The sequence below is a fragment of the Penicillium lagena genome, assembly GCF_028827675.1.
Source record: "Penicillium lagena strain IBT 129212 chromosome Unknown utg000006l_segment0_segment0, whole genome shotgun sequence".
In the NCBI taxonomy this organism is placed as follows: Eukaryota; Fungi; Ascomycota; class Eurotiomycetes; order Eurotiales; family Aspergillaceae; genus Penicillium; species Penicillium lagena.
The window spans coordinates 2,043,753-2,056,517 of NW_026623227.1; the positions used below are offsets into that span (position 1 = coordinate 2,043,753).

The window sequence follows — 12,765 nt, forward strand, 5'->3', positions numbered from 1 at the left end:
CCACTGGTGCTTGCTCGCCATGGTGAATAAAGTGACTACACAGAATAACAGGAACTGTGCTCTAGCTAAGCAGTCTGTTTCGCAATGTGACTAGCACAACTGTTGGTCAACCTCCAGTCTCATGCCCCTCCCCCTTGATTTCCCGGTCTCAGAATGTTGCCCTTGAGGAGGGGTGAGTCGAAAGGAAGATGGGAGGGTTCGAATGGATGGCAGACGATATGACTAGGTAGATTTAATTTATTGAGGAGTATACATTAGAACCATAGACAAGAAAAGTATAGAGGCTATGGTGGTCATCATATACTTACTCCGTTGTTGCTAGAGTTTGTCTCGGGCGGCGGGGCGGGGAGCAAAAGGAGCGGTGGCTCAGGAGTCAATCATCGCTTCTTTTTCTTCTTCCTTCTACCCTCTCCCCTCCCCTTTTCCCTTCCCTCTCTTTCCTGGCTTCCATCATGGATCCTAACAATCCCAACAACAACCAAAACAACAACCGGCTGAACCTCAACTTTGGCTACGACCGCAACAACAACTACGCGGGGCCCAACAGCCGCGCCTATCCCACCACCCCATCCGCCTTTCCCCAGCCGATCTACCAGACTCAGGGGGCCCAGGACTATGTCGACCCCTCCAACCCTGCCTATGCTCCAGGCTACTTCATGACCAACCCCTTTCCTCCCCAGCAGCAGCAGCAGTACGCCCAACAGCAGCAGTATGCCCAGCAGCAGCATGCCCAGCAACTGCAATCGCCCCAACCCGCCTACCAGTCTCGCATGGGCTACTCCAGCCCTAATGATGGCACCAATGGCCTGGTCCAGCAATTTTCCAACCAAGACCTCAACGCCAACCGAGGTGGCTTCTTCAACCGGGCGGGCTCGCCTGCCCGCCCTCGCACTGCCGGCTCTCCTGGCCAGGCCCAGGGCCAGCAGCCCGCACACCTTGTCCCGCCGGTGCCTCGCAGCCCCCGGCCACCAGCTGAGAACGAGGACTTGCAGCGTTTGCCGGAGCGATACTCGGAGAATGTTCACAAGCGGGGCAAGGCTGCAAAGGAACTAGTGACAGTATTCTTTCATGAGAACATCGAGCGGGCCCGTGATCGCAACATGCGGTAAGTATCAGTCCTTCACATGTGTGAGTAGTGTCTGACAATTTTTGGTCTGTTATAGGTCGGTGGATCTTGATAAGACTCTTCGCGAACCCAATGTGCCTGTCGAGAAAAAGAGCCAGGATGCTGATACAATCGCCAAGCGGGAATCAGACTTCCTGCGGTTCCTGCGGACCAAGGAGACCCCGCAAAATTTCCAAACCATCAAGATCATTGGCAAGGGTGCTTTCGGTGAGGTCAAGCTGGTGCAGCGCAAGACCGATGGAAAGATTTATGCCCTCAAGTCTCTCATAAAGACAGAGATGTTTAAGAAGGACCAGCTGGCCCACGTCCGTGCCGAGCGTGACATTCTGGCCGACTCCAAGGACAACCCATGGCTGGTGAAGCTGCATGCCTCGTTCCAGGACTCTGCCTACCTCTATCTGCTGATGGAGTTCTTGCCTGGTGGTGACTTGATGACCATGCTCATCAAGTATGAAATTTTCTCTGAGGACATCACGCGCTTTTACATGGCCGAGGTGGTGATGGCAATAGAAGCTGTCCACAAGCTTGGCTTCCTTCATCGGTTAGCACCTTTCTGCATCATTTTGGCTCAAAACTGATAACTCTTCCCCAGTGACATTAAACCCGACAACATTCTCCTTGACCGTGGCGGACACGTCAAGCTCACCGACTTTGGTCTCTCGACGGGAGGCAAGAAGACTCACGATAACGCATACTACCAGAATCTGCTTAAGAACTCGACATCAAAGGACCGGAACCGTAACTCGGGCTATTTCAACGATGCCATTAACCTGACCGTGTCGAACCGTGGACAGATTAACACGTGGCGGAAATCACGTCGTGCTATGGCGTACTCGACAGTCGGAACCCCCGACTACATTGCGCCGGAGATCTTCAACGGCCAGGGTTACACCTACCTGTGCGATTGGTGGTCTGTGGGTGCCATCATGTTCGAGTGTCTGGTGGGCTGGCCTCCGTTCTGTGCCGAGGATACCACCGACACCTACCGGAAGATCGTCAACTGGAGAGAATGCCTTTACTTCCCGGAGGAGCTCGTCCTGTCTCGTGAATCGGAGTCGTTGATCCGGAGGTAGGACCCCCACCGTCTAAACTACTGTCAACACAACTGACTGGATTTAGTTTCTTATGCGATCCCGAGCACCGTATCGGCAGCGAAGGTGGCCAGCATGGCGGCGCGACGCAGATCAAGAACCACCCCTTCTTCCGCGGTGTCGTGTGGGAGCAGCTGCGGAAAATCCGCGCGCCCTTCGAGCCGCGACTCAGCTCCAACATCGACGTGTCGTACTTCCCCATCGACGAGATTCCCCAGGAGGACACCAGCGCCATTCACCGCGCCCAGGCGCGCGCCATGCCGGAGGCGCAGGAGGCCGAGATGAGCCTGCCGTTCATTGGGTACACATACAAGGCGTTCAATGCGTTCCAGGGGAGCTAAATGCATGCATCACTTGGAAAGAAAGGGTGGGCAGGGCTCGCTCTCGTTTATCATCAGATCTCTCTACGAAGTGTCTTCCAGCATTCCAAGCGCGATATTGTTTTCACTGATCATGACCTCCGAAGCGCCATCTTTGGTTTTCACCTTTTGATATCTAACGTCCTGCATCTTTCGCGTGAGACGATCTTTTCAATCACTTCACCTCTTGTCATGCCTTAGGAGGGATTTGACCCTCGTTGTATCTCAATTTGAGTCTGCATCGTTACCGCGGGATCTTTGAGCACAATAAAAGCATTCGGTGACAGCTTATTCCCATCATGTAGAATCTTGTAGTCGGTGGATTGTACCATCAGCAGTACTACAGCATAAAAGATGAGTGTTGTAAACTCTCCTCGATTTCGATAAAAGCCCATCGCTAGGTATTGTATAAACAAGAAGACCACAAGAAAGCGCCGGTTCCCAATTTCCCATGCCGAAAGCAAGCAAAGCAAAGATCAAGAGCGCATCGGCGCCAGACCAGGCACACCACTAAATCTCTCCTCGCGCTCGGTCTTGAACATAATCTGCACCCAAAACTCCTTACTGTCCTCATCGAACCAGGTCCAATACCTCCCCTCGCGACGATCAATCTCCCTCGCCTGCAACTTAAACCCACAGGTCTGATACGGCTCCGCCGCAACAACGAGGTACTGAAAGTTCTTATCCGGATCCTCGACTTTCTGCTCAAACGCCGACATAAACCGCACGCGGGGCTGCACACCGGGCGTGATCTCCTGATACTGCAACTGGAAGAGCAGACCCATCTGCCGCGTCAACGGATCCCGGATTTTGGTGATTTTGTATCCCGGCCGCCCGATCTTGATCATCTGCTTCTTGACCTGCACGCCCATCGCGCCGGGGATAGACGAGGGGTCTTGCCCTTTTCCTTCGCGCTGCTCGCGCGCTGCGCGACGGGCTAGGTTCGTTTGGTGCTTCCGGCCCTGCGTGTGCGCCAGGTAGGACCCGTCGTTTTGGTGCACTGTTAGACATAGTCGGCACTCGAAGCTTCCGACGTGGTTTTTGAAGAAGTATGGGTCTTTGTCTAGGTCGATTGATTCCAGGGCGAGCTTGCGTAGTCGCTCGCGTCGGTCGGCATTGGAGGCGGAATGGGAGGCAACGCCGCCGCCGCCGAATTTGGAGCCTGCGCGGTTCTGGAAAATGGGTTAGTGATACTGTAGAGATTAAACGGGATATTTTGAGACAGAGGAATAAGGACATACCTGGTAATCCATCTCGTTGTTGCTGACCGAAGAGAAGCAGAGAAGAGAAAGTCGCCGCTGAAGAAGTGGTCGGAATGGCTTATGTAAGGAGTCTGCGCTCAACCATGAATCCGATGCGAGAGTCAACTCTATATATCGACAAACAGCTGGTCAACATGTCGGTCGGTCAGCGCAGGTCATTCGATGGCCATCGCTGCACTATCCGCTACGTCGGCACCGTCGAAGGCACCGCCGGCGACTGGCTAGGTGTCGAATGGGACGATCCCACCCGGGGCAAGCATGCAGGCGAGCATAAGGGCACCCGTTATTTCACCTGTAAGAGTCGAACCCTCCATAATCTAGGAACCGAAGCTCTTTCTTACAAGGTTCATTCCCAGGCAAGAGCCGCCACTCCACAGCCGGGTCCTTTGTGCGCCCGTCCAGGCCATCAGACCCGCCGCGGGGCTTCGTCGAGGCTCTGCGAGACAAGTATGCGTCCGAGTTCGAGCGGGAACTTGCTCCTCACGCAGCAGCAAAGGGTGATGATGAGGGTGATGCAGGGCAAAAGAATGCCATTGAGATTAGCGGCAAGGTCGTGGAAGAGGTCGGCTTCGACAAGATCCGGAAACAGCTCGCCGAGCTGGCGGAGCTGCGCATCGTCTTGCTGGATGGCATGTGCGTGGTCGGAGTGCTTCCCTCCTACGAGCCCGATGAGTCACTGGTTGAGAAGGCTTGTCGGGAGATCATGCAGACGTGTCCGAAAATCATCGAGCTGGATCTTAGTCGGAGTTTGCTGAGTCGGTGGCGCGATGTGTGGCAGATTTGCGATTCGTTGAAACAGTTGAAGAGGTTGAGGTTAAGGTATGTTTTCCCCATCTCTTCTCTTTTTCGATGTCAAACTGACTTGAATACACAGTGGCAATCGACTTCAGCCGCTGGAAGAAGGGTTCAATTTTGAGGGAATCACCGAGCTACATCTGGAGGACACGCTCCTGACGTGGGACGAGGTAGGTGGTCAAGACCAAATATATCCGCTCTTTCTGACCAAGTCATCATAGATTGCGGCATTGACATCCCGATTCCCGGCACTTATGTCACTCACAGTATCAGCCAACGAACTGGTAGAGATAACTCGACCTCTTCCCTCCAGCACCATCACCACCCTGATACTAGAACACAACGATTTCACCTCGCTGTCCACCCTACACCATCTAACCTCCCTCCCCAATCTCCAACGCCTCTCTCTCCGCGGAAACAACATCAGCGCCATCCAGGACACACTTCAACCCCCCCTCCTTCCACTTCCCATCGACCCTCCGCTCCGTCGACCTCTCCCGCAACAACATCCCAACCTGGACATTCATCAACACCCTCCCAACCCTCTTTCCGGGCCTAACAACCCTCCGCCTCTCAGGCAATCCACTTTACGAACAATCACCTCTCCCACCCTCGCTAGCCCCGTCTTCCTCTGCAAAACCAATGACCGTCGACGAGGCATTCATGCTAACACTGTCTCGCCTCCCGCCATCCGTGACCACCCTAAACTATAGCCCTATCAAAGCAACCGACCGTGCAAACGCGGAGATGTACTACCTCTCCCTCATAGCCAGGGAACTCTCCGCTACCCCCGCAGACGAGGAGCAGGCTATTCTCGCGACGCATCCTCGCTATGCTGTTCTCTGTGATCAATATGGCGAACCGCGTGTCCTGCGCGCGACGGTTTCTGATTCTTCGAGTGGCAGGATCATTCATCCGCGGTCTGTTGCTGCTAGACTTGTTAAGATGGCGTTTTATCTGCCCTCATTATCATCTTCTTCTACTACTGCTGCTGCTGCTGTGTCTTCGACAGAGAAGAAAGGTGATGATAACAGATCCGAGACTGCCCCGTCGATCCTCCCAGATATCCGCATCAAGGAGATCCCCTCCTCGTTCGATACGTACCAGATCAAAGCCCTTGTCTCCCGACTCTTCGGACTCCGGCCGTATAGCTTTCGACTGATCTGGGAGACAGATGAATGGGATCCCGTATATGGGGATGGGAATGGTGGGAACGGCGACGCTGGGGACTGGGACGAGAGTAGCGAGGACGGAGTCGAGGCTGAGGAAACGCCTCAGGATACAGGCCGGTTCGTTAGGCGGGAGGTAGAACTCGTGGATTCCACGCGGGATGTCGGATTCTTGGTCCAGGGGGGTGTGGGAATGGGAATGGGGGAGATCAAGGTCCGGGTTGAGGTGTAATTGGCCGGTCTATGATCATTCATGTGAGCTTTGTCTATAGATAATGTATTATATATAACTGAACCAACTCTACAAATAAAGGGTGCCAACGTATCTGAACTGTTTTTTTTTTGGAGCACTTTGATATCGTCTGTCTAACTATTGCAAAAAATAAAAGCTTGCCAAATTGCCTGAAGACAGGCCAAAGCGGGTATGAAATCCCATCCAGAAGAGAAAGAGAAGAAAAGAAAATGTACACGGACAAGAAGAGCACGGGTAGAAGAAGGGAAAAAAGGCCGGAAACGCCGTCCGTAGTCGCTCACGTTGTCGCTGCCCAGTCCCTGGTAAAACCCCCGGTAGAACATGAAATCGTCGAAACGCAACGCCTGGACCATGATGATGCTGTTTTGTTTTGGGTTTTGTTCGGTCCCGCATAGTTAATCCATGCGAGACGCGAGAGACCACTTCTGGTATCAAAATCAGATGGTGTGGGTACATCCGGGTGCCCTACACCCGGTATATTGAGGTATCAAATAAGAGAAGTAGAAAGTCTACTCGCGCGCACACCACCAAGAGCGGACGGCCATGCAGCAGATGCGCTTGTAGATCTGGGTGGTGCCTTTGCCTTCGGCTTCATCTTCCAAGAACTTCTGTGCGACGTAAAGCTTGGTGCCGGCTTCTTTTTCGTTGGTGTAGCCGACCTTGGGCAAGGTGTTTGGGAAGTCTGCCCAGCGTTGTCCCAGATGGCGCGCGATGGCGATCGAGTAGATGATATCGCGGTTCTCGTACGTGTCCAGCAGGGCTCGGCAGCGGGAGAGCGTGTCATCGATCTCCTTGGCTGAGCTGGCTTCGTCGTCATGCAGCGTTAGGAACTCGCCGACCTCGTCCCAGAAATCCAGCTGGCGGTGCATGAACTGGTCTGGCGGGCTGGGCGGTCTGGCCGCATCCCTGAACATGTCCCGGGACAAGGGATTGGGATCCAGGTGGCTCCATGTCAGGAGAGCTTCGATCACGTTGAGGCGCGCACATGCCACCAGCAGATTCCAGTCTGTGCCGAATTGCCCGTTCACTGCGTCTGGTATTTGGCGGCACAGGATCATGCTCCGCCAGATCACCGAGGCCTCAAAGCTCTCCAGGCGAGCGATGGTTTCGTGTTCGTTGAGGTCCCATCCGTTGAATGCATCGATCAGCGCCGAATAGTCCGCCATGAGTTGCTGGTCCGCCATCAGGGTGGAGAGCGCTTTCTCGGAGTACCACTTCACTTCGAGAAACTTGTCGATCGCTGGGGCGTATGTTGCCAAGAAGACGGCCTGGATTTCCTCCAAACGACCGGGTGGAAGGGTGCCAATGGGATGGGGAGCAGGAGGCGCAATGCCGCGGAGAGCGATCAGGTCAGTCATGAGCAGGTTTTTGGCTAGTAAGATTCCATAGGTTAGTTGGCGGTTCGAAGAGTTTTTCATTTTGTGCACGAAAATCTTTTCATTCAGCACTCACATTTGTAAACAGGCTCCATGCCCTGAGGCCGCGGGTTGTCTGAATTTTGCATGTCGGCGGTGTTGGTTGAATGATTTGCGCCCAGTAAAGGGTCGATGGTGGTCCCAGGGTCGTACTGGTCGACAGAGGTGCTCGGCGACTGGGACTGGAGGGCGGGCGCGTATGGCTGCGAGGTCGCAGGCACGTACCCTGGAGGCGCAGAGGGATAAGAGGGTGTGGAGGACGAGGGAGGGCCTTGAGGGTTGACGACCAACGACGGCGGGGGATTAGGCGCAGCAGGCTGGATGGCCGACGGGGTGGATGCCTGAGGGCGAAACACGGGGTCGTAGCCTAAGCATTCACGTTTGCTCTTGACACAATTTCTGCAGACAGGGTGACCTTCGTCGCACTGGTCGGCGTTAGCATTGTTTTTCACAAGTGGGTGGATGCGGGCGATAAACGATTGGCGGGGTTCCCAGCACAAGCGAGGATCCGCCGCCAGCACCAATAGTCAGTAAACCACATACCTTAATTCGGCGTTTTCGACACGTTAAACACCCAGTCTTGGTCCGTCGTTTGACTTCTTTCTTGTGTCGACTGCTCATCTTGCTCGGGTCATCGGGCAATTGGTATCGCATCTGTGCATCCGCATCCGACGGGTACCCAGCCATGTACTGGCCCATTGAGGCCATCGGGGGCATGGTCGATGGCGCATTGCCCTGGTTCACGTTGGTGGGTGTGAAGCCCCCGGGGTTGTGGTACATATCCGGGCTCTGTTGCTGGTAAGGCTGCTGCTGGAACTGATGCTGCTGCGGAGCCTGCTGCCCCCATTTTGCGGTGTTGGAGGGCTCTGCGAATACGGATATGTGCCATTGGATGGTTGGTGATACGAGCCTGGGCCATTGGAGTGCCCGGACTGGTCGTTCCCGGGGTTCGCATGCTGGTTGGCCTGTCCGTCATGGTGAAATCCATCCATCGTAGGAATATCGGTTCCAATGGCTGGTAGAGAGGAGTCCAGGCTCGGCAAATTTGTGTCAATGGCCGGAAGGGACAGGTCTTCTGCTGCCGTTGAGCCCACCGACGGGAGCGAAGTATCAAACGCCGGGAGACTCGACTCGGCCGTCGCACCGGACGGGCCACCAGAGGGTACGGCCCCATCTGTCACCGGCGTAGACTCGCTGGTCTGTTGCACCGAGTTGTCTCCATCTGCCGCCTGCTGATTTGTGACTGGCGGCTCGGTCATCGTGGCGGACTGCTGGCTTTCCGCTGGTAGCTCATTCTCTCCCCGAGGTCTCTTCCACAGATTGCATTGGAGGATGGCCAATCTCTGTAGCGGGCGCATTGGCTGTCTCCGACGAGAGAGACGAGTTGCCGGGAGGGGCGCTTGAGTCTGTCAGGTCCACCATTTCTGATCTCACAGCCTCCTCCCAAGTGGTGTAGGACGTTCAATTGAGGTTTCCCGATCAGGGTCAATGGATTTGCGCCGGTCGGGTTTCAGGATCAAAGGAGGTGTGGTTTATCGCTGGACAAAGACAGCACGCCAGATCGATCGGGGTGGAACTGATAAATCATTTATTCCCTAGGTCTGTCAAACTTTAGATGTGTTAGCTTGTGACTATAAGAAAGACACACTCCAGGTAGTGCGTAACAAATGACTTTGGAGAATGGGAAGGGAGTGTAAGCGGTGCAGTGTCGGGACTCCGATGACTGCGATGCCTCCGTGTCGCAACAGTGATGGGTTGCAGGGCTAAGAGATCTAGGAAGCGGCCATGATTATGCCCGTGATAGTCTTGAATGTAACTCCCAGACCCGCTTAGGGCATGTTCATGGCTGGATGGGATTCCCCCGTATGCCGGGGTTGTGAGGGTTGCTGTCGCAAATTGTTTCTTTCTGCCAGGGTAACCGCAGCAGCAACCACCCGTGCTCACAACTCCCCGCAAGACCAAAAACACAATCGCACCAGAGGAAAGGAGCCTTTGACGCGTCCAAGAGTATTGGATCACTCCCACACGGGCGGGCACGGAGCGGGAGAAGAATGTCGGGGGCGGCGCGGGCAGACCGAACTGCGCGCGATCGAGGTGGGTTCACGCCGGTGATAGGGGGGTATCGCACGGGGATTTAGAGGCAAAGAGACTTACTCGGCACGAGAGGAACAATCTGAGAGGGAGGGTTGAGGGCAGAGGGTGTGGTGGTGGAATATGGAGGGCGGAAGAGGTGAAGATGCGAAGTTGAAGAGATGCGGCTGTTCTCTTCCTGTTCCCGTCGAGTCTCCGCTTTGGAAAAAAAATTGTAGTACAGCGAGTACCAGAGTGGCCACCAAGACTATACAGCCACCACGGAATGTAGCGGAGGTATTCTCGTTAATATTGACTGGGATTGATTCAGGGTATACTATAGTTGTGCTATATACGATCCTAGTGCGGCTCTAGAGACGATGCATGATTGTCTAGATCGGCAGAGTGGTTGACTAGCGATTGCCTTGTTAGACATCCTCAATGCACTGGTTGCGCAAGATAGATCCACACCAGACGACGGGTCTCATCCGAGGGACGTATCCCAGCGGGAAGGGTGGTGTGGCAATGCAAGTGAAATGAGCATGGCGGCCAGTGGTCGTCAGACCAGTCTCGGTCTGGTCCGAAGCAAAGATGTCGGTGATGTCCCAGACGAGGGACGTAGCAATCATGTTGCAGAAATGGCCAGCAGTCATTTATCTCCTCATGACCTTGGGTTTGCGCTTCTTGAACACAACCTCCAGCGCCGTCTCTTCCCTCTTCACCTCCTCCTCTTCAGCCTTCTGCTCCACGATCTCAGATCCACCCGCTGTCTGAGCCTGGACCAGAACCTGCGCATCCGCGTGCGCTTCTCCACCATCTTTCTTATCTGGACCAGCAGCCTCATCCGTCGGTTTCTCCGTCTCCGCCGCAGTCTTCGTCTTCTTGATATCCTTCGTCGAGGCAAGAAGAGCATCCAAGCCCTCGTCCGTTTCCTCCTGAGCACCCGGGTACACTCTCATCCGCGAGCCCCAGGCCTTGCTCACAAACGGTTCCGGTGCATGCTCGTCCTCTTCCTCTTCCTCCTGGCCCTCCAGCTTGCGCTTACGCACACCAACCGACAACTTGGCCGACTCGTCATCGATCTTGGTCTCGGACATGGTCTGCCACTCGCCCGCCACGGCCATATCAGCCCTGTACTCCTGCGGAACGGCAATCCCCATATCCGCCAGCTGTGCCATCTGTTTCTTCCTCTCTTCTATGCTGACGGGTCGATCGGGCTGTTTCCGGGTTGTTGGTGGTGGTGGAACTGTGCTCCGCGACGGCGCAGCAGCCTTGGAGTCACCACCACTCCCGGCAACGGACTGGCGCAGTCGCTCGACCTCGCTCTTCGCACGCTGCGACTCGCGCGTCTTGATCTCATTGTCCTTGTGGATTTCGCGGAGGAAGCGCTTGAGCGCGGATTGGTGCTTGCCGCTTGCTTCGTGTTGCGTCTTTTCGAAGGGCGTGTCGCGGATGAAGATCTTGCACTGCTTGCACCAGTACCGGGGCTAGGTTGATGTCAGTAAGGGATTCAGGCCAAAGGGGAGATTCCTGAGTGACTAACTGCGGACTTCCAGTATTCGGCCATGTTGTAAGGGAGGGAGGGTCGCGGTGTAGGTTGAGGTTGAGGACGATAAGATTAATTGACGTATCGGGTCCGACTATGCGATTATGTACGACGAACACTAACCGCCCATGTTTACATCTAACCATTTGATCTACATGCACGATTACTATTTCCCTACAGATCTGCCTGCTCAGGCACAGGGCTTTTCATCGTCCCCGTCTCCAGCGCCTGACGGATATTCTCAATCGCCCACTCCTCCATCGCCGTCATGGTCTCCTTCGTCCAGGTGCCCATATGCGGTACCAGGATGACATTCGGGTTGCTCATCAGGCCCGGGTGAACATTGGGCTCGTCCTCGAAGACATCCAACCCAGCCGAGAACACCTTGCCGCTATCCAGGGCATCGACCAGCGCCGCTTCATCAATGACTGCCCCGCGCGCAGTGTTCACGACCACCACGCCATCCTTCATTTTGGCGAATTCGGCCTTGCTGATGATGTGGCGGGTGTGTTTCTGCTCCGGTCAGTATATTTTGAGAGCCAGAAAAAGAAGAAAGGAAAAACTCACATTCAACGGCAGATTCAAACTAATCACATCACTACCCTCCAACAACTCCTCAAAAGAAACATACTTTGCCCCAGCAGCAAGCTCCTCACTCAGCTTCCGACGATTATGATAAACAACCCTCATCCCAAACGCCTCAGCCTTCTTTTTCAAGTTGCGACCAATCCCGCCCATCCCCAGGATACCCAGCACCTTGCCCTGCGGGTCATGACCGAGCGGCGGCGCAGGCTGGCCGCGCCATTTGCCCTCACGCAGGGCTTGCATGCCCGTGTTGAAATTGCGCAGTGCGCCGATTATGAGGAACATGTTTACGTCCGCGGTGGCGTCGTCGACTGCTGTGGGCACGTTGGAGACTCGGATGGGAGGGCTGCGCGCTGCAGGCGTGTACGTCGACTTGGTCGTATCCGGCCCCTTATGAAGGTTAGTTTAGTTGGGGTATTAAATGATAGATGTTGGATTGGGGACGACTGGTACCTACCGCAGTGGGCGAGGTACTTCAATGAACTCGGCAGTGCATTCACCAGTTCCTCATCGACTAGTCCTGTGATAGTAATGGAGAAGAAGGTCCGGTAGGCGGCGACCACGCCGTCGAGTTTGCCGGCGCGGCATTCCTCTAGGAACTCGGTGCGGTTGGTTGCTGTTGGGCGCACAAGCTCGCCGAGGTCGCTCAGTGCATTCCAGGAGGGAAGAGCGCTTTATATTTATCGAGATCAGCATTGAGTCATGCAAAGGATTATAGTGAGATCAACGCACTGGTCGATATCGCCCAGGAGCAGAATCTTGGGTCTAGTAGTGCCATTGGGGGCCATGTTGGCGTAGGAATAGCTAGATCAATCAGTTAATTGGACCTGCGTGACAATGCTGGTATGTATATATTTCGCCTGCGCAAGATACACATGTCGCGGAAGGGCGTCGGAGACGCACCGATAAGAAAGGTGGGGAAGGGGGATCTGGCGGCGATGTCCGGCGCAACGGGGTATGCACGGAGGGGTTGGAGGGAAACAGAGTAATATTAGAACAAGATGAGTTAGAAGAGGAAAAAAGTCACAGAAGAGAATAGTGAGAGAGGATGAGAAGAAGATGGCCGAGACCAGTGGAAGAATGCCCCACGCGAG

At 54.8% G+C, this 12,765-nt stretch overlaps 7 protein-coding genes across 7 annotated transcripts; 2 read left to right on the forward strand and 5 right to left on the reverse strand.

The window, feature by feature from the left end:
- Positions 1-452: 452 nt before the first annotated feature.
- On the forward strand, positions 453-2,558 carry N7510_008956 (serine/threonine protein kinase CBK1; the record flags this gene model as incomplete). Its single annotated transcript, XM_056980881.1, has 4 exons — positions 453-1,105; positions 1,164-1,667; positions 1,719-2,195; positions 2,246-2,558. 4 exons carry the CDS (start codon positions 453-455, stop codon positions 2,556-2,558), a joined length of 1,947 nt encoding a protein of 648 aa, XP_056831090.1.
- A 494-nt stretch (positions 2,559-3,052) lies between these two features.
- On the reverse strand, positions 3,053-3,829 carry N7510_008957 (spliceosome assembly protein PRP11; the record flags this gene model as incomplete). The annotated part of the gene is made up of 2 exons (XM_056980882.1): positions 3,053-3,748; positions 3,818-3,829. The coding sequence occupies 2 exons, from the start codon at positions 3,827-3,829 to the stop codon at positions 3,053-3,055; spliced, it is 708 nt and encodes a 235-aa protein (XP_056831091.1).
- A 92-nt stretch (positions 3,830-3,921) lies between these two features.
- Positions 3,922-6,034, forward strand: N7510_008958 (uncharacterized protein; the record flags this gene model as incomplete). Its single annotated transcript, XM_056980883.1, has 5 exons — positions 3,922-4,132; positions 4,195-4,657; positions 4,713-4,803; positions 4,855-5,326; positions 5,403-6,034. 5 exons carry the CDS (start codon positions 3,922-3,924, stop codon positions 6,032-6,034), a joined length of 1,869 nt encoding a protein of 622 aa, XP_056831092.1.
- Positions 6,035-6,564: 530 nt separating this feature from the next.
- N7510_008959 (putative C6 finger domain protein) lies at positions 6,565-8,729 on the reverse strand (the record flags this gene model as incomplete). Its single annotated transcript, XM_056980884.1, has 4 exons — positions 6,565-7,427; positions 7,508-7,895; positions 8,014-8,257; positions 8,347-8,729. 4 exons carry the CDS (start codon positions 8,727-8,729, stop codon positions 6,565-6,567), a joined length of 1,878 nt encoding a protein of 625 aa, XP_056831093.1.
- A 1,239-nt stretch (positions 8,730-9,968) lies between these two features.
- Positions 9,969-10,169, reverse strand: N7510_008960 (uncharacterized protein; the record flags this gene model as incomplete). The annotated part of the gene is made up of 1 exon (XM_056980885.1): positions 9,969-10,169. One exon carries the CDS (start codon positions 10,167-10,169, stop codon positions 9,969-9,971), a length of 201 nt encoding a protein of 66 aa, XP_056831094.1.
- A 24-nt stretch (positions 10,170-10,193) lies between these two features.
- N7510_008961 (putative formin binding protein) lies at positions 10,194-11,107 on the reverse strand (the record flags this gene model as incomplete). Its single annotated transcript, XM_056980886.1, has 2 exons — positions 10,194-11,027; positions 11,084-11,107. The coding sequence occupies 2 exons, from the start codon at positions 11,105-11,107 to the stop codon at positions 10,194-10,196; spliced, it is 858 nt and encodes a 285-aa protein (XP_056831095.1).
- Positions 11,108-11,260: 153 nt separating this feature from the next.
- On the reverse strand, positions 11,261-12,459 carry N7510_008962 (D-mandelate dehydrogenase-like dehydrogenase; the record flags this gene model as incomplete). The annotated part of the gene is made up of 4 exons (XM_056980887.1): positions 11,261-11,599; positions 11,654-12,061; positions 12,172-12,343; positions 12,404-12,459. The coding sequence occupies 4 exons, from the start codon at positions 12,457-12,459 to the stop codon at positions 11,261-11,263; spliced, it is 975 nt and encodes a 324-aa protein (XP_056831096.1).
- Positions 12,460-12,765: the final 306 nt, after the last annotated feature.